Source organism: Monodelphis domestica, chromosome 2 (assembly GCF_027887165.1).
Source record: "Monodelphis domestica isolate mMonDom1 chromosome 2, mMonDom1.pri, whole genome shotgun sequence".
Taxonomy (NCBI): Eukaryota; Metazoa; Chordata; class Mammalia; order Didelphimorphia; family Didelphidae; genus Monodelphis; species Monodelphis domestica.
The window spans coordinates 97,139,454-97,161,485 of record NC_077228.1 but is presented as its reverse complement, the minus strand read 5'-3'; the positions used below and the strand labels follow the sequence as shown (position 1 = coordinate 97,161,485).

The window sequence follows — 22,032 nt, the reverse complement described above, 5'->3', positions numbered from 1 at the left end:
GTTTTTGTTTTGTTTTCCTTGGTCCTATTAAACACTGAAAGGAGTCATTAAAAACATATTTTTTATTTTTTGAAATTATTAGTGTGGAAGAGCCAAGGTGGGAAAAGCTATTCACTGAGTGATCTCAATTTTATCTCCAAACTTTAAAATAACACCTTAAAAAGAATTATTGATCAGTAGGAGAAACAAAATAATTTTACTTTTCCTAAGTTTTTCCCAAATTTTTCAATTTTCTATCCCAAGATGATTTAGAAGTTCACCAGAAGAGTTCTACTTTGTCAAGAGAGAATGAAGATCAGTCCAGCACACTTCATGCCTGGCAAACCAGCAGCACACCTTGGGGATGACTAGATCTGCCTTGAACGTATCCAGAACTCTCACCCCATGGACAATAAAGGAATCAGAAGCTGATCAGAATGAGATTACAGGAAACCTTTTCTGGTTCTCAAAGCAGGACTCTGTTGTATTGGCTTTATGTGTCTCTGGGTCACAGTCAAAGGGGAAGAAGGGTCACCAGCAGGAACAGAAAAGAGTTCCTGTCGTCACAGACCAAAGAATAGGGTAAAAGAGCAGTGACCAGACCTTTCTTTAGATCATAACACCTTGGAAAAACTGAAAGCTTACAAGCTTTTCCAAATCTACCTCTGAAATCGGCAACAAAAGTTAAACCTGAAGCTTGGGAATATGTTTCCTTCAACTCAGAAGCAGATTCTAATTAAACATAATATTTAAAGTAAAAAAAATAGACACTAAAATGAAAAAACAATAACAATAAAAAATAACCTGATTATATAAAGTTAAAATGGTGGAAGAGATGATCAAAATACAAACTCAAAAGAAATTAATGAAATCAAACCATCTAGGTGCAAAACCTAAAGGAAAAATTGAATTTTTCTAAGACCTTGGAAGAACTCAAAAAGATTTTAAAAAGCAAGCAGAAGGGGGCTTCTAAGTTTTTGAGCAGATAGAGAATCAGACCTGACCTAGAGATGGGAGACCCTAGGTTCAAATCTACCCTCAAATACTTCCCAGCTGTGTGATGCTAGGCAACTCACTTAATCTCCATTGCCTAGCCCTTTCCATTCTTCTGGCTTAAAATTAGTACTATATATTAATTCTAATGTGTAAGATGTAAGTGATTAAAACATAATTTTTAATCAAATAAGAGTAGAGAGAAAATTAATAAAAAAGTAAGAAAAATCTACTGAAGAGAGATAGAACTTAACAAATAGATCTGACCAAATGGAAAGTCTGAATGGAAATTCATTGAAGCAAATAATTTCATAAATGTTAAAAAATAGTAAAATGGACCCCACGACAACAAGAAATAATTTAAAAATGAAAACAATAACTGAAAAATAAGAGAAAATGTGAATTATCTCATTTGGAAAAAGTGACCTAAAAATTAGATTGAGGAGAGATTAAAATTATTGGACTATCTGAAACCATGATCAAAAAGAACCTAGACATCATCTTTTAAGAAATTATCAATGAAAACTGACCTGATATACTAAAAACAGAGTCTAAAATAGAAATTAAAAGTACATATTAATCACTTCCTGAAAAAATAATCGAATCAAAACTCTCAGGAATATTATAGGCAAATTCAGCAGCACATAGACCAAGGATAATTCCAAAGAGCCAAATAAAGTAAAAATACAGGAAACAAAAACTTCTGAGTATATTGACTTTAATGTACTTGCAAATCATAGAAAGTCAGTAGATTTGCAGACATTCAGTTTGGTCTGAGACAAATGGATTAGAGATTTAAAGTAAAAGAGAACTGATGGGTTGTGGGATGAACATTTATAGGGGTTGTTCTTGACATAAATAACAAGAACTTCTAGGTCATGGAAATTTTTTTAAGAGTTTTTTTTCATTTAAACAAGACAGATCACTTTGTCTAGGGTGCTCCCTAGAGCTTCTTACATTTAATTTTTAAACTATTGCCAACTTTCAGTACAGTATTGTCACAACTTTGTGGTTTTAAAAGTTTGGTGCTACTTAAAAACAGGAGTCTCACATTATCAGTAAAAGAACAAGACTGGAAAAGTGTTCTGAAATTTTCAGTCATGCAGGAAACCACAATTGTCACTCAAAAGGAAAGAAGGAAGGAAAGATTTATTACCCATGTGGAACCAGAAGGAATTTCCTCAAAGTTATGGGCCCCAGGTTAACAGGATATGGATATTTTATACATCATCAATTGGGAAGGATTTCAATAGGTTCCATAATATATACACAAGAGTCTCCATGGTTTGAATGTGTGAAAGGGAATTCTTTATTCTCTTTGCCAATTTTGAGTTAATCAATCAAGAAACCCCTACTTAACACTTTGTTATCATTCAAGTAAGAGAATTCACAAGCCACTTACTTAGATAGCTCCACCCTTTTAAGTCAATAATCAGAAACTTGTGAATCCTTTGATGAGTTTACACTCTCAGAGGACAAGAGGTGGATCCCACAGACACATCCCCCCCCCCCCTGAGCAGTGCTAGGCAATTTGGAAGCTGTGATTGGCTCCTTTGAAGAGAGGAAGGGACAGGAAGTGGCATGGAAAAAATGACTATAAAAAGTCTGGAACTTCCTGTCTTTGTCATTACTCCTTTTGACTTCTTTGGAGGACTTCTTCCTTGGCACTTCTCCTTTCAACTTCTCTTCAGGACTTCTGACTTGGAGAGATTCCTGACTTTGTAGCTCTGTGAGGAGAACCTCTGCTCATTGGTGCTTTGGTGGGACACTCCCATCAATGTGAGTTCTGTGGAGATACTCTTTTCATTGGATCCTACATCCACTTACTGGTGAGTAACTTGGACTTCCATGTGGAGATGGGAACTTTGTCCAGGAGTGAACTGAATTTCATAGGGTCAGTATTTAGGGTAGGCTAGTCAACTCTTTACCTTTTTCCCTCATAGATTTTATACTCCAATTCTTTATCTTTCTCATTATAAATAAAAACTGATAATAATTTTTTTTGTTTGTTTGTTTCTTTGGTTTGGTTTGGTTTTCTGGCTTAGGGATAATATTTTTAATTCAGTGACTACAACATTGAATTTATAACTCTCTTATTCAGCCAAAACCCCAATTTAATACTTACATATGATACATACACAATGGCTTCCATGGGTTATATGATACATACACAATTAGGGGTTTCTATGGGTTTCCATGGGTTATGAACACAAACATGACAGCCAAGTATGGGCATCAGACCATAGAAAAGGACAGACATTCATCATGGATTTGTTAGGTCACAGCATGGGGAATAACAATGACCTATGAAGTAGAACAACTGTTTTGTTCTAGCAGGTGAAGGGGAAGGAGGGGCTATTGATCACCCTATTTGTAACAAGTTTCTGGGTGTGTCAGCCTTACAAAGCCAGACCTTGGGGCATAAGGGGGTCCCTAAAGGGGAGATCTGAGGATTTTCCACTATATAAGTACTCTGAGTTAAGTATGATTTCATTTGGTAGGAAAGGAAAACAAGTCAAAGGTTTACAGATACTCCCAGAAAGGTCTGAGAAACCCTCATCATAGCCATTGCCAGATTTTTAAAGGCAAAAAGAGGAACTTACAGAGTAAGGGATAAGCTAGGGTCCATTCTGAATGTAAGTAGAAGGAACTTACAGCTCATGGACAAGTTAGAACACTTTGGATGCTTCTTATAGGGATCATTCTTGATGTAGTAAATCCCAATGCCCATTTTGTAGAAATATCCAACCTTCCCTCAGGACTTGCCACCTGCCAATGTAAATCAATTTGATATAAAGAATAGCATAATGTAATAAGATCACACAATTATGATTACTGTTGTAACAAACTTATGGTAGCACATGCTTAATACTATTACCCAGGTTACTACCCTAGGGCTACATTCTTAATCTGGTTACATATTCAGACTTTTGTCTGGAACTATATTTTTACTACAAATCACATAATTGCAAGACATCAAACTAAAGGGATTCTTTAGCTAATATAAATGAAAGGCTGCTTAATTAAATTTCCTTCTCACAACATCCAGTGATCAGAAAAGGGAATTAAAACCTATGAACTCTTACTTAAATCTACTATATAATCTTACTCTCACAAAGTTATTTGTATTAATTTTAATTTACCTGCTATTAAGTGATTAGCTTACTATGAATTTTAAAGTTGACTCAACTCAGCTATTAAATCTATTAATAACTGGGATTATCTCTTACTACAAAATTAGATAAATCAACAATAGCTTTATCTTATTAATTATGCTTATCAATCAATAATAAAATAGCAGCAGAAAAAAATTCAAAATATGGAGCCATAGTCAGGATAACAATTTCTGCAGTAAAGAGTCAAAGGGCCTTCAATACAATATTATAGAGGGCAAAGAAGACAGCATTATAGTCATGATTCAGCTGCCCAGAAAAAACTGAGTATAATCCTTCAAGGAAAAAATGAGCACTTATTAAAATAGAGAACTTTCAAACATTCTTGATAAAAAAAATGTGAATAGAAAATCTGACTTTCAAACACAGGATTCAAGAGAAGCAGAGGAAGGTAAACATAAAATTAAAAAAAAAACTATTGAATAAATTAAAGTAGGAGCTGGTTTTTGAAAAAAGAAAACCCTGAACTACTGGTTAACTTAATTTAAAAAAAGAAAGGAGAAAATCAAATTATCAGTATTAGAATTGAAGGTTGAATATCAACAAAGATGAAATTACATGAATTATTAGGAGTTATTTTGCCCAATTAAATGCTAATCTATCTAACAATCTAAGTGAAATGGTATTTACAAAAATATAAGTTGCTATAATTGTCAGAAAAGGAAATAGAATAATTAAGTACCTGTTTTAGAAAAAAATAAATTAAAAAAAACACCTGTGGCATCCTTAGGAAAAAATGAATTACAGGATGAAATAGACAGTAAAACTATATGTGGGGGACTTAAACTTCCCCCTATCATAAAAATAAACATTTTATCAAATAAGAGAAAGGAAAGAAGTTAAGAAAATGAGAATTATTAGCATAATTATCCATATCAAAAATAAAACCAATAAAAGTTTTTATTTGAATTGATGCAGAAAAAGCAACACTCCACTTAAAACCTCTATAAATCACAAGAAAAAAGGAAACTTTCCTTAAAACGATGAATATTAGCTAAGAAAAAAAAGCAAGCATTATCTGTAATGGGGGAAAAGCAAAAGCCTTTCCATTAAGATCATTTATTGGGTAAAGCAAGGATGCCCATTATCACAACCATTATTCAATATTATATTAGAAACCCTAGGTATAGCAATGATAGAAGGAAAAGGAAATTGAAGGAATTTTAATAGGCTACAAGTAAACAAAACTATAATTCTTTGTAGATAATATATTTGGAGAATCTATTAAAATGCTTGTTGAAATAATAACTACAATAAAGTTGTAGGATATAAAATAAACCCACATAGATCATCATCATGTATATTACCAATTAAGTATAGCAGCAGTAGATAGAAAACAAAATTCCATTTAAAATAACCATAGACAATATAAAATACTTCAGACACTACCTGCATGACAAATTCAAGAATTACATCAACACAATTGTGAAACATTCTTTGCACAAATTAAAGCAGATCTACACAACTTGGAAAAATATTATTTGATCATGAGAAGGTTGAGCTGATATGTAAAAAATGACAATTCCATCTAAATTAATTTACTTAGTGCCATATCACTCAAAATTTCAAATTAATAGTAATGTTTTACAGAACTAGAAAAAAATGAAATTCATTTGGAAGAACAAAAGATCAGAAATATCAATGGAAACACTAAGGTAAAGTGAATGAAGATGACTTAGTTGTATCAGATCTTACATTATAAAAAGCAGTAATCATTAAAACAGTCTCATACCAGCCAAGAAAGAGAGCAAGGACTCAGTGGAATAGATTAGGTACACAATACATAATAATAAATAGCCATACTCATCTGCTCTTGATAAATCCAAATATCCAAACCTTTACAACCTGAAATCACTATTTGACAAAAACTGCTAGAAATTAGACATAGACAAACATGTCACATCATATACCAAGTTCAAAATGGGTACCTGCTTTAGGTAAAAAAGAATATACCTGGGTAAAATTAAGGGAGAATAGAAGAGTTTACCTATCAATTAATAGATAAGAGAAACATTTTTGATCAAACAAGAGATAGTGTTGTAGTAAGCAAAGACTCCTTGCTGCAAAAATGATTGACAGGGACATGTGACAGAAAATCTCATGAGAGTCTGGGTCAAGATTCTAAGGTCCCAACTGAAACCAGACTTCTGGGTGAAGCTTCTGGAGTAGCTATAATTTCCATCTTTCTACAAGTTTTCTGGCCCTTTGTGAGATACCAGCTTGAGAGGAGAAAAACTGCTTGAACTGACTGCCAAGCTAGACTGAAAAATGATCACTTCTCTTCTGGACCTATTTTGGAATTTACCTCTGGGATTTTGTCTCACTTACTGGGCTCAGTTTGTGGGGTTTTGTTTGGGGGAAACTTATCTTATTCTAGATAAGTTAGCTTATAGAATAGTATTAAGGAAATTAGTTTGAGAATGTAACCGTGAAAATGTGGTTTGCCAAGACTGAATTGCCAAAACTGTAAAGGTTTCGACCAAACTGTAAAGATAATTTTTAGTGTCTTGATTTAAAATCTAAAATTAAGTGGTCACCATGGGAAAATTCCCAAATATGAAAATACCCAAGTCAGCTGGGTTTTATGGAGATTTTAATTAATACAAATGAAGTAATTAATGGAAGGAGAGAGAGAGGAAAGAGAAAATAGTAGAAAGGGCCTAGGAGTGAGTCAGTCTTTATCACTCACCACAAGATCGTCTTCAAGCAAGCACCAGTCCTCCACTGAACTGAACTCCTCCTCCAATTCAACTTCCAAACTGAAACCCCCCCAAACTGAACTGAATTCTCCTTTTAAAGACATTTTCTCTTATGTCATCTCCCCTACATTTTCACATCTACCAATCACAGTAGATGCTTTTTCCCCCCAGGACTGCCTATTCTTAGTTCACATCTTCTTTTGTTCTCACCTACTCTAGTTAGATAAAAACTTCACACCTCTTTTTGTTAAGCTTGCCTTTTGTAAGTTGCTTGACCTTTTAGTGACTAATTTAACCTTCATAGGTAGTTAGCACCTTTTTGTATGAGATCTAAAAACAGACCTAGCTTAAGGTTCTAGCTTTATTATAAGTATGAGTTAGGGAATTTTCATTGTTCAGTCAGGAGTTTGCAACTTTATCTTCCCCTAAGGCACTGTCTGAGTAGGGTGGAGTAATTTTAAAAGTTCTCAATACATTCCTGACCAAGTTCCTCCATTGTTACAATAGGGGTATAGTTTAACCAAATCTTCTAAGATATAGTTTGAGCAATTTTAAGATTCACAAGAATACGATCAAGAACTTCATCCTTCTCCTTTGTCACCCTCCTTCCTCTACCGTTCCCCACCAATATATTTAAAATATTTAGATGTTTACCTCTTGTCTCCTTCCCTTGAAAAATCCCATAATAACAGTGTCCAGTATGAGAATGTAAAATTGTTCATTTGAATAGCACAAAATTTAAAGGGTTTATAGAAACAAAACCAATGCAGCAAAAATCAGAAGGAAAACAAACAAACAAACAAAAAAAACTAGGAGTAGTTTTTTTTTTAGCAATTTTCTCAAATAAAGTTCTCACTTCTCCAATATAGAGTCAAATTTCTAATAATGCACATCTTTCACCAATTGATAAATAGACAAAGGATATGAACAGGTAAAGAAATTCAAGTTACCTATAATCATATAAAAATGTGATGAATCAATATTAATTAGAGAAGTCCAAATTAAAACAATGTTGAGGTACTGCCTTACACCTAACAATGGCTAATATAAGAAAGTACCATAGGTTAAGGGGATGTTGAAAAATTTAGACACTGATGAAAATTTAGTGGAGATGTGCACTGATTCAATCATTCTGGAACTTTAATTACCAAACACTGTAATGCTTTGCTTACCCTTTCACCAAATAATAGCATTACTTGGTCTATTATCAAATAGTGATAAAGGAAAATTAAAGAAAATTATATACAAAATATTTGTAAGATCTCTTTTTGTGGTATGATAATTGAATTGTAATTTGAGGTGATATCCATTAACTGTGAAATATTGTGGTATGGCTGTAATAGAATAGTATTGGACTTTAAGAATTGATGAGTAGGTTGCTCTCAAAAAGAAAGTGGAAAGACTTATATGAACTGATATAAAGTGAATTTGACAGAACAAGAAGAATATTTTACATAGTAAAAGAAATACTGTATAATGATCAACTGTGAATGATTTAGCAATTCTCTAAAATACAGTTATCTAACACAATTCAGAAAGACTCAAGAGGAAAAATACTATCTACCTCCAGAGAAAGATTTGAGGAATTTTTACAGAAGATTAAATCATAGTATCCTTTTTTTTTTCACCTAATTTTCTTTCCTGACTCCTCTCTGGTTTGTGTTTTTAATTTTCTTTGGACATAAATAATATGGACATGCTTTGTATGATTGAAAAAGCATAACCTATATGAAATTGTTTGACTTCTCAATGAGAGGTGAGGGGAATGAAGCAAGGAGATAATAAAAATTATTAAATGTTTACATGGAATTAGAAAAATATTAAATAAATTAATAAAATATTATATATTTCTTACCACTTCAAGCTTTATTTTTCTTTTAAAAACATTTTCCCATAAATATAAAAGGTGAAGCACAAATCATCCAAATTTATCACAAAATGAGGTAGGATGGAAATGCTTGATTTGGAATTTAATAACATAAGTTAAAATCCTATCTACTCCCTTTGTGATCTCAGGTGACTTATTTTACCTTTACTATGCCATAATTTCTTTATCTGTTAAAATAGGAACTTGGACTGGATAGACTTTTAAGTTCTGTTCACAATCTAATCAATGTATTTTATTTTAATTCTGGAGGATTAATAATTTTACATTTGTGGAGCTTTTTGAAAAATGTAAAACATTATTTAAATCCTGGCTATTATTGTTCCATCCAGGAAAAATATAATAAGATTCATAGATTAATGTACTCTATTAAATCATAGAACAGAAATTGGTCTCAGGAGATCATCTGATTTAGTCCAGTATCTACAAGAAGCACATATTTCAAAAATGTTGTTATTGCTTTTCTTCTAGAAGATGCATTGCTTACCTGATTTATTATTCAAGGTCTGTCTCTGAAGCTTTCCACAAATACATCAGTCCAAATGCTTCCCTCTAACATCAGGATGCCTTGTATTACATATCATCTCCATCATTCCCTTTTATTTACAATCATATTTGCATAGATATTTGCCTTATTGATGTTTCATTTTCTTTTCAAAATTAAAATTTATCTTGTAAATGAACAAATCTAATTTCTCTTCTACCTCACACCCCAATCCTTTGAGGAAGAAACAAAAAGTTCATCTAACAATCTTTTTTTTCCAATCTCTAGTATTTAGTGTACTGCTCAAATCACAGTAATGAAAAATCATAAATCCCAAGTTCTTGTTTGTTTTTTTGTTGTTTTTTTAAAAGACAAAATTTGTTTTTATTCCCATCAGATTTGAGGTTCTGAAGCTCAAGCCAATGAGCTGCTTGGCCAGAGAGGCAGAGACTTTGTCAGCCAACGCGGCAAGCTGAGGGGAGACCACTATATTGATGCTTCCAGTAGAAAAGACATTGCTGAAGTGCTGGGGAGAGATGTCCCCAGACATGGTGGGTGACTTATAGACAATTTCTGCTCCATGGTCAGTCTTGGCTTTGATGTTCTCATGGAAGGTTAGCTTGTGAGATTCAATCTTCTTGTTTCTTCCACCAGAGACATAGGTGATGTAATCCAGGGAACCAATCTTTGATTGAACTTTTTCCTTGAAGTACAATTTCTCGAATTTTACTTCCACCTGGCCACCACCTGGTTTGTGGTGGATGTTGCCCAGTGAGCCACACTTGGAAGTCATCTTGCTCAGGTCAACTGGCTTGTATACTATTTGCACCTTTCCACCTCCTGGGTGATGTTTTAAGTTTTCAGTGGACCCAATCTTGGACCTGACATTTTTTTAAGTCCAGAATGGGAAACGCAGAAGTCTGAAAGTGTGTGTGATTGTGTATGTTTTTTTAAGGTAAAGAGAAAAATATTTATTAGTAAAATAACAAGGGGGTAAATCCTTTGCCAGCAAGACATTTTAAGTGGAAAAACATAGAGGTTGACCCCAATGCCTCCATTCTAGGGTTTTTATATTCTTTCATATCAATTCAATGGGGCAATCAAAGGAGGGTAATTTCCAAGGTCAGGTATTTTATATTGGGAGTCATGAGGGCCTCATGGAATTTAAAGGGTAACTCTAGTTTTAGGAATTTCCCTGATATGGTTTGCCTGAGTTTTTGTTTGTTTCTTTTGTTTTGTTTTGTTTTTAGTTCATCTCAATTCCTTTAATTTTGCAGATCATTCATTTCATGTCAATGGGCTCTCATGACTTCCTGACAATGAGACAGTGCGGTATGTTAAAAAGAGCCTAGCACATCACTGCACTTGGGTTTTAATCCCAACTCTTTTACTTAGTTCATATGTGACCTAGGGCAAGTCATTTCATCTCATCAGGGTGGAATTTCCTCACCTGTAAAATCCAGTAAGGTCCCATTCCAAGACTTTTACTCTTATCTAATGAACTACTCAGCTACATCAAACAAGTATATCACAGAGGGTAGCATATTCTGCTTGGATTTTCTCCTTTCTGAAATATGAATGATTACTCAAATGAAATAATCCTGGAAAATAAGAATCCCTTCATTTAGAGGGAGTCTTAGAGATTTGACTATTTTCTTGGGTCATTCATCTCACTGGATTAAAACAGAATCACAACTCATCATGTCCAAAGCATAAATTATGACTAAGTCATGAAGTATGGTATGCTAAGGAACATTAGAAATTAATGTAATGATTAAGATTGTCTTGGAGATGGTACATTAAATTATAATTATTTATTAGTCTATGTTAGAGAGAAAGAGAAAAAAGCTACCTGGTTAGCTTAAAAAAATCTCCAAGCAACTGCTGGCCCTGGTTTGATTTCAGGCCTCTCCAAGTGGAAGAATGCCAGAGATTCCTCAGCCAGATAGATCTCAATTACCACTTGCCTTGCAAGATCACTCCATCTGATTAGATAAGGGAGACAGAGATACTCAGGTCCTGGAAGGAAAAAGAGCCTTTTAATTGCTAATCTATTCCCTCTTCTCTGAATCTCTAATTGGTCAGGCTTTATTTACTTCAATTTCCATACTAAAGTCTTGAATTTCAAACACCTCACCTATAGAATTATATTGGTCAGTAATGGAATTGTCATGTGACAATCCAGTCACCTGATTCAATGGCACCATACCTCATGAGGTGCCTGCTGGACTAGAGTTGCCCTTTAAATTATATTCACACATTATGTATTTCATTTTGGATTCATATATAGTAAATATGTAATAGCTGGACTATGAACTTATTACATGATAACCACAATATAGAGTTATGATTAATATCATTACAAAAACATGATTCCAAAGGATTGAAGACTATGTACATGTCAATCTGGAAAAACACAAAACTACTAAAGTAGTCATCAAAACCAAATCTTTATTTAGTAAAGAGACAGGTTCATAATAATCAACTTCTACACAGAGCCAATTCCAAATACTATACAGAGACAAAACCCTGGGGCTCTGGGGACAATATCTCTGGAAGAATCACCATGGGAGATGATTCTCCAGAGTGATAGAACTTGGGGTCTTATATACCTTGTGGGGAACAAAAGACAGGGACATATGATTGATTGGTTTCACAATAGCTATAAGGAAATGAGAATTCCAAGACAAGATTATCAAAGGGAGAGAGGCAGTTGGTTTACAATGGATAGCCATGAGCTGGGATTGCTGGGAGAGGACTTTGATACTACCAAAACAAAAAAGGATACCTAAGACTTGATTGCATGCTATTCTTATCTAAAATGGTATCATTGCCTACTTTAATGTCTATTGTTCAATCTGAAAAGGGTGAGTCTGGGACTTCCCTCAGGGTGAGTTCTCAGTAGATAGGGGCAAATTTGGGGTTCCCCAAAACCCAGTTGATATACACTACCCACCTTTTGTAAGAAAAATGATGGATTTAAAATGCAGGATAGGACATACATTTTAAGGTATAGTCAATGAATGAATTTGTTTCTTTAACTATGAATATTTATTATGAAGGGTATGTGTGTGCCTAAATTATTAATTAGGAGTGAACATAGAGAAAAATAAAAATAAATATCTACTAATCTGAAAAATAACATTGTGGAAAATTAATATTAAATTGGGATATTATTGTCCCTTTTGCCCTTCCCTTTGGGGTCAGGATAAAACAGTTTGATTTTAAAGCTCACACAGTCTCTCCTTGCCAACCTATAAAACTGGGTTCAGTAATCTATTCTTCTGTCTAGATCTTTTGTCTCTTAAAAAATAACAGGGTTAAGGACATATTACTGGGCTGGCTTTTGTTTTAGGCTCCATGTTTATAAGTAAACAAGAACACATTTGTGTGATGAAATCAGTTAGCTCTGACTGGCATGTTGGGAAGTGGCCTAGGTAGACATTTTGGTGGGTGATTTGGTGTCCTCCTGAGACCTGCTGCTTCCTTTGACCAAGTATTGAGGGAGGAGCTGAGGTCTTTGAGGAAATTCCTTGTGTGACTGTTTTTCAGTCATAAACCTCTTATGATGTCCTGGGGAGGGCCTGGATGATTATATAGCAAGGGATATATAAGACTCACATGAGAGAAATTCAGAATCTTTGGCCCCTCTCTTCTGACAAAGCTCTCACTCCCTTTTTTGACTTAGGCTAACTACCAAACTATTCACTTTTTTTCTCTTTTCTCACCCAATCCAGCTACTTAGTTGCTCACTCTTTCTTAGGTTCTCTCTTCCCCATTGGACATTGGATTTCTGTTGCATCTGTTCAGACTGTGAGGGATTCCACTGGCTAGTTCTAATTCATGAAGGGCCAAATATTAAATTAATTTAAACTTAATAGATATAGCCTCCAGATAATTTAATTTGTTATAATATTTTAATTAAAAGATAATTTTTTACAATTTTTAAATAATCATGATATAAAATAATTTTCATAAAATAAAATAACATTTTTTAAATTTGCATTTAATTTTGAATTTACAATCTTATTTAAATTGTTATGATAGTGAAATGAAAGATCATAAGACGGAAATTAACATAATTATGACTTTTGCATAACACTCTAGCTCTTCATATCAAAACTTGCTTATAAGAGAACACATCTACACCTCAGTAATTCCTGATTTAATTAGTCTTGAATCAATGTTTTCTTGACTAAATTATTAGGTATTTTTTTGTTTTATATGCTTGTTGCTGTATTTTAAGTGGAAATAAGATCATTTTCTGGTTTTAATGAAAGTTGGGAAGAAGCAAATTTATTGAAGGAAAACCTACCATCTAATGAAGTGGTCCATCTTACTTCTGGGCCACTGGAAAGCTGGATGAAAGCTGGATGACCACTGTCAGTTATCAAGGTAATCATATTCACAAAGGGATTAGAATAGATGACAATGCAAATGTCAATTCCAGTTCTGAAATTATATGCTCATCTGATTAATTTAAAAATATATCACATTAACTCCTATTCTTCATATATACTATTCACTGAATTTCCCAATTTATGTTTCTTTTTTTTTTTCTTTTCAGAATATGGCATATTAACTTCACTCATAAAAGCAGACAAATTATGGATCATGAAAGGACATATACTATTATTTCTAGTCTTTATTTTAAGGAATTTTACTTTTTAACTTAAAATATTCAAAAAATCCTGACAAAATGAACCAGCAATTTTCATGATAGTTATTTCTGTCTGTAATCTTTAGGTGCTCATTTGGATAAGTTGTCAAATCCTTAACAATATATTTTTATAGGAGTAAATGAATTTAAGTACTGATGAAGTCAATATGTTAGTATAAAAGAGATATTTAAATTTTTCAAGTAATGTTATCAAGAGAATGGAAGACTAGAAATTTTCTCACACTTCATGTCTTTTCAATCCTTTCTATAATAGGAATTATGAGCACAAGACAAAACAATTTTGTCTGCCTCCACAGTGTATCATACTGCAAAACTTAATGAGGTAAAAACTGGAATAATAATTGAGAAATCTAATTAATTGCCAATCCTTAAGTTATTCAGAATTCCCTCGCCCACAGCTCACCAAGTTAGAGTAGGGCCACAAGTCAACTCCCAGGCAATGTTACAAGAGAATTCAATTTTAAACTCTTCCTTGAAAACAAAAAGACAAAAGCTTTTTTAGGCTGATATAAGTACATCCATGGAATACTTACCATAGAGCTCAGTCAAAAGACTGAAGAACAGAACAAAGCCAGGACACAAGCCTCTGTGGCTACATGTCACTCTAATAAGCCTTAGAGAAATCTCCAAAAAAGGACAGGCCTCATAGGATTTACTCAATATAAAAAATGAGACTGATGAAATTGATATAAGAAATGGCAAAAAAAGGTAATCCAACATCATCGAAGGAACTGACCTTCTGTGACTGCATAAGCACACCATTCTTTATTCTTCTGTGAATTTTTCTCTAGAGTAAGTGATTTATGTCTTCTATCACAATATGACAAATATGGAAATATATTGTTGATAACATGTACAACCTATATCATATAATCTCCCTATTTGGGGAAGGGAAAAGTTGGGAGGGAGGAAGAAAAGATGAATAAAAATGTCAGAAAACAATTATTAAAATTGTTTAACAATCATTTTCTGACATTTTGTAATCTGGGAAAAAATTAAATTTAATTGAAACACAGGGAAAAATAAATAAATCATGGGAGAAGGCTGAGATGGCTTTGGCATTCACCATCAAAACCACTGTCAAAAAGAAAGGAGTCAAAAAATGAAGAATAGAGGAATATAAAAGAAGGACATCTGAAAACCTATCAAGGATACCAAAAGGAATAAAATTTAGTTAAATATTCTTTAGCATGAACAGATAAACCATGTGCAAGATATTTATTAAAGTATGGAATATAGCTTCTAGTTTAGTCAAATGAGTCCTCACATCAATTAAAAAATTATAAGAAAAAGGATAATGAATGAGACAAAGGACCTCTAATGAGGTAGAAATCCCTGAACAATTCCAAGAGAGAATAAGGTGAAAGAAAGTTACTTCTAAATGATTTCAAAGAGAAATAAATTATGTGGAAGCACAGTTTATGACCCATATAGCTGACAGAATTGAAAAAGAGAAAAAAAATATTTTGCAAGTCTCAACAAAGAAATACAAGAGATCATTTATTTTGAATACAAATACAAAGAAGGGGAGGAATCAAAGGAATGAAAGAGCAAGGAGGAGAGAAGAATAAAAAAACAAAAATAACATTTTAATAATATAGTACGTCATTGGCATTAAGTTTCTATAAAAGAGGAAGTCAGTATCGTGGCATTCTAAAATTTGAGGGCCTTGATTTGGCCTTATTCTTCAACACTTAATAGATGTGTGATATGAGGCAAGGTATCTGATGTTCAAATTTTCTTATATATGACATGGAGAAAATAGTACTGTTACCTGCTTTTTGTAAGAAAAAGTGGTTTGTATTATGTTTTGAATTGAGCATTACTTAAATATTAATTGGAATTTAAAGAAAATTTATTCTGTCAAAACATATTATAATGTTAGGGGAGTTGTAAAATGATTCAACCATTCTAGAAAGCCATTTGGTTCTATGCTCAAAGGATTATAAAATCATATATACATAAACTTTGATCCTATAATACCATTATAAGGTCTATATCCAAAAGTGTTAAAAAAAAAAAAAAGAAAAATACACAACAAAGCATACTACATTTCACTTTCTTCAACTATTTAGTATGAGTTTTCTTCCACAAAAAGTATTAATATGGAAAAAAGTTATGCAGGACTACCCATGTATAATCTTTATAATATTTCTTAACATATCCTCAAGAAGGAAGAGATGGAGGGAAAGGATTTATGACTTAAAATTAAACAAAAACAAAAATATTAAAATTTATTTGTAAATAAAATTGAGGAAAATAAAATATCCAATTAAAACAAAAAATAATATTCATAAATACAAATAGTGTATAGGAGATAAGGACAAAGAGGGAAGAAATATGTTTGGAAAAGAAAAACGTTATAACCAACTACTAGGTGATAGTCGTAGAGTTTCAATTCAAAAACGTTAAATTTATTGGTTGGTCTTGAATTTAAATTAATGGTCTCCAGGGATTTAATTTCTAAATTCCAAAATGAATTACTCAAGTAAATGGAATTATGGTAGTTTATTTTACAATAGAGGATAAATATTAAGGAAGAAAGAAAAGGGGAGAGAGAGAGAGAAAGCTCCAGCTTCCTCTAAACCATTTAGAAATTCTAGGGCACCAGTCAGGGGAAAAGAGTCTCAAGATGATGACCCTTTCTCGGAGGTTCACACCTCCAGAAAGGCAAGGAAAGAAGTCAGCCTTTCACTCACCACAGTGACCATCTAATAATAAAGCAATCTGAGGTCTCTTGTACAAGCTCCTCCAGGGGTCCAGTTCCATAGCCAAGTGTCTTCACTCCAAATCTGAGTGTCTGTTTTCACTCCTCAAGTGTTATCTTCCCTCCAGCTCTGAGTAACCGTTCTTCTCTCCAAACCCAAGTGATTGTACTCCAAACTCCAAGTGACTGAATCCCCTATTTAAAGAACTTTTTTCTCTAGTGTCACCTCCCCTAAATTTTTATGTCTACCAATCACAGCAGACACTCCTCTCTAGAACTGCCCATTCAATGTATGAAATCAGTGTCACACCTTTTCTAGTTAGTTAACATCTTTTTGTGGTTAGTTAACACCTTTTTGTAGTTAAAATGAGTAGATCTACCCTAAATACTGAGTTAATACTTTAGGGATTAAGATCTAAAAATACACAAGGGGTTACAATTTAATCTTCACAATAAAGGAAGAGCTAAGTACCTTCATTGTTACAATCAGGAAATAGCCAAATCCAATCTTCACAATCCTTCCCGATGATCATTGGGAGACTGGTCTTCCCATTGATCATTTAACAGAATCATCGTTTACCCCTAAAAATTTCTAACTACAGATGTATAAAATATTTCATTTTCTAAGAAGAAATTACAATAGTTAGAGAAAAATAGAAAAGAGAGTAAGCAAAACCAATGTTTTGACAAAAAGCTAATTTAGGGGGCAGTCCCCTTTGGCATAAAAGTGCACATTTACAATGTGTTCAATCCCCTTTTGTTCAATCAATTGCACCCAAAAGTTCATTCTGGATCTTCTTGATGCAGTGAAGGTTTCTGCAAGTGTCTTTCTTCAACGAGTTCATTCATCTGGATTCAAGGAGTTAGCAAACTTCCTGAAATTCTTCTCAAACAAAATTCTAAATCTTGAAATTTTAAAATAAAAATACAATACAATCCCCCATTCAGAGGATATTCACCAACACCTGTATCAGCTCAAAATGGTTGGGTTATGGGTGTATGAGTCCATTGTGAAAAGAAAAAATCAAAAGCATAAAAGAAAAATAAATAGAGGAAAAATTAAACTGAGAGAAATAAAAATTCAAAATTCAGAATCAAAATATCAAAAACTATGTATATAAAATTTCTGAATTGAAAGAATACATCCATAATAGGCCCATGTATTAGGGTCCAATTGAAGTAAATTTCTGTCCTACAAATCTGTAGGGGAAAAAATTCAGTAATATTTCATTTACCTATTTGCAGCCAAGACTATAGGAAGTTGTTGTATTATAAGAGAGGAAAAAAGGGCTAGATTTTTGTGTAAAAGGGAAGTGTCATTCCCTAGTCTGATCATTTCATAATTTCTCAGGAATAGGGGAGCCAGACAAGCCAATTGTTAGGTACTTTCATAGAAAGTATTTTACAAGGAGTGTGGTTCCAGGAATCTTGTGTCTTAACATATGTCAAGTGCCACAACCTTGAGTCTCACACTAGGTTCAAGTCCTTTCATATTGGCATAGAAGTTCATCAATCCCACATGGATTCAGGTTGAATCTGTGCTTCTTTGGCAGTACATAGATAAAGTCTGTGATCCTTTTTTTCATCCCACTCCCTAGAATCAGACACAGTCATAAATCATAGTCTCATAACATTTATCAATAAATGGCAGCTTTCCATAGTCTAAAGCTTTTGGGGTATGCATTTTTATGCTAAGCAAATGGATATCTTAGCTTATTGCAAAAATCAAAAATAGTTAGAAGTTCTTTTTAATACAATTACATGTGCTTCAAATGCAAAAAGAGAGAGAAAAATATTGTATGGCATAAATAAAATGTCATAAAATATTACAGATCCATCAATAGGGAAGTCTTATCATAATCCATATTTAAATACAATCAATATAGTCAATTATTCATTATCAACATAGGGTACTCATTTTGCATAGGTACAATGAATCCAAGAGTCCCTCTCCTTAATTTTTATAGCTGTCAGTGTAGTTAATAAGACTTTGAATGGTCCATCATAAGCAGGTTTAGTCAACCCAGTACGTTTGAAATTCTTTACAAACACACTATCACTTTGGTTTAAATCATGAAGTGAGAATTATATGGAACCTGCTTGAACAGTAGCTCCAGAGTTATGGTGTTCTAGAAATTTTTTTTGAAATTGCCTGATATATGTAGCAATGGTTGTAACCCCTCCTAACAATGAGGTATAAGCAGGGGTAATTGGTTGTGCCTGAATATGTGGATATCCAAATAGCATCTCAATGGTGAGATGTGTAAATCACATCTGTGTTTGCTTCTGAGATAAAATAGGGCCAGAGATAGAATTTCAGTTCATTTCAAATGAATCTTCATGCACAATTTTCCAATCATAATTTAAAATTGTTTATTCATTTGTTCAACTTGTCTGGAGCTCTGGGGATGATATGGTATAAAAAATTTAGGAGTTATCCCCAAACATGAATAAATTTGTGATAAGACTGAATCAGTAAAATGAGTTCCTCTATCCAAGTCAATATGTACTGGTAGGCCAAAGCAGGGAAAATATTATTTTAAAAGGACTTTGGCAACAAAAGCAGATGTGGCCCAAGCAGTAGGTCCACCTGGTCAGCTGATCGACTATGACCAGACAAAATTTATACTGTCCATCTTTCTTATAGTATGGCAACTTCCTGTAGTCTTAGCTGAAAATGGGTAAGTGAAATATTATTGTATTCTGTCCTACAGACTTGTGGGATTAGAAATTACTTTAATTAGACCCTAACACAAAGGCATATTATGAATTTATCCTTGGTTACTCAACACTTTATATACATAGATTTTGATATTTTTGTTCTGATTTTGAATTTTTTTCTTTCTACCAAAAGTTTAACTTTCTTCCATTTTTTTCTTTATATTTTTGTTTTTTTTTCCTTCTTTTAATAATTGACTCATACAAACCCCCATAACTCAAGATTTTAAAATTCATGTTCGAGAAAGATCTTCAAGGAAAGAAGTTTGCTAACTCCTAAATCCAGAGAACGAACTGTTGCAGAAAGATGCCAGAAAAACCTAAACTACGTCAATAAGATCCAGAATGAACTTTGGGTGTGGTTGACTGAACTGAAGTTGGATTGAACATTTATTTGAATGTATACACTTATGCCAAAAGGGGACTGCCCCTAATTGGTTTTTGTTAATGAACTCAGCAAGCATTAGTTTTGCTGTCTTTCTCTTTTCTATTTCTCTTTTCCAGCTAACTATTGTAGTTTCCTCTTAGAAGGTGAAATTATGTATGCACCTGCAGTTAGAAAATTTGGAGGTGCAGGTTGATTATGTTTAGTGATCAATTGCAGAGACTAGTCTCCCAATAATCATCAGGGGGATTGTGAACTTTAGATTTACTCCACCCTGATTAGTCTATCAAACAGGAAGGTCTACACCCCTACTTAAGGATTAAGTATTGAGGAGAATGGCCTATGACAGACATGTGCTAGCAAATGACAAATCAGAAACAACTGACAGACCCCTGGGTTGTCCTAAGTCAAGCTTAAGCTACCATTGGTACAGGTGCGATGCAGGGAAAGGATGTAAAAATGGTCTATATATTTGGTGTCACTTTGTCTCTCCAGCCTCTTTTCAAAGAGAGGTGTCTCTGGTGGCAGTGTGATGAGCATCTTGGCATCTTGATGTGGTGGCAGCTATTGTCTGGGTATGGCAGTGAGTTTCCTTGATATCATACTGGGAGAAGCTTAGTAGTCTAGTTCAGGGGAGGCATCTTCACTGACCTCTCTCAGAGTTTAGACTGATTCTTTTCTCCTTTACCTTCCAAACACTATCCTCTTAGGAAAGCCTCTAATCTGAAAAAACCTCGTGGTAGATGTCTTTGAATTCCCCCTGGCGCAGGCCAGCCGGGAGAAATCCTATACCCTTCCCTCTCTCTTCTCCTTAATCCTTTCCCTCTATATTAATTAAACCACCATAAAATTTCCAAACTGACTTGGGTATTTTATTTGAGATCTTCCCGGGTGACCAAAATTAATTTAGATCACATCACAACCCTAAAATTACCCTTACAATCTGGAAGGGAAAATAGAAAATCACTTCAGTATCTTTGCCAGGAAAATACAAAATGAAGTCACAAAGAATAGTACACAATTGAAAAATTAGTGAACAAAAAAAGAAAATCTGTGAGCACATAGGGAGAAATTCAGGCTTATGGGATGGTATAACAAAGGACAAAAAAAATTAGGAAGCACAACCCACACAAGAGTAATAATTTCATTTGGTTGCAGTAGAGTTTAAATGAAGAATGGTATGAGGAAAAGTTACAAAGTTTAAGTGTTGCCCATTTGAGTATGATCTTGAATATAAACTATAAAGTTTGAATTCAAAAGCAACAGGGAACTAGTAAATTATTCTTCTAGCAGAGTGACATGGCTATATATATATATATATATATATATATACACACACATATATATATCAAAGGAATATTAATAATAGCTCATATTCATACAATGTTTTTCAAGTATTAAGAACTACTCTGAACTATAGAGTACAGTAATTACTTTTGACTTTACATTCATTTGTGGGACAAATACCATTGTGAAATGTAACTAGTGCTAATACAAATTCCCATATGTTCCACTAAATGAGTAACCTAATAATCAAGTGTAAGCAGGCATGCTAGATTTAAGTAAAATATCCCTTGAGAATTTTAATGTTATTGTAAATAAGCCCCAGTGTTCCATTTCCAGTCTCTCATTTCCTTACTGCATCTTATATATTATTTTAGTATTTTTTTAACTCAATGTTACATGAAAATAAGTAATTATAATAATTTCCTCTATACTAAAGTAAGGCAATCCAAAATTTATAATACAAATACACTTAAGAAACCCTTAAGTTAAGAAAGAAAACAAATTCTATCCCTAACTCTTAAGCAATAATATTTCGCTATCCAGCAATATTCATTAGAACAAATGTACAGGATAATAAAATGATTTAGAGAATACCTTAGAGTATATCATAGAATATTTGTCTTGTCATTTCTTTGTCCCTTCAGTAGTCATAAACATTTTATTGACTTATGAGAATCACTCTATTTGTCTCTATTTTAAGGTATTATTAAAATTATGCTGTCAATAATACTTTGTTCTCTGTGATTGATCAAACTTGGCAATGAGGTGACTGTTTTTTTCACCTTCTTGCTTGCTGTCTTGAAACTATATTTAGGAACTTTAAAGTGTATTAAATTGAAGCACATAAATTCTAAAGTTAGAATACTAGGACCTTTCCATTATCTTTCGCTGCTGCACACTAGGACCCTCAGTAATATGCTGCCTTGACAGGTTATTGTATTATTGTTTAATATTATTTTTATAATACCATGTTTAAGTTGAAAGGGATCCTTAAAGCCCTCTTTATATTTTATTTTTATTGTCATTTTGCAGAAAAGAGTA

The 22,032-nt window shown here is 33.2% G+C and overlaps 1 protein-coding gene across 1 annotated transcript; it reads right to left on the bottom strand.

Annotated features, from left to right (window-relative positions):
- Positions 1-493: 493 nt before the first annotated feature.
- On the bottom strand, positions 494-10,102 carry LOC100620008 (microtubule-associated protein tau-like; the record flags this gene model as incomplete). Its single annotated transcript, XM_003340114.3, has 2 exons — positions 494-711; positions 9,634-10,102. Coding segments are annotated over 2 exons (687 nt in total), but the record flags the coding sequence as incomplete, so codon positions are not given.
- Positions 10,103-22,032: the final 11,930 nt, after the last annotated feature.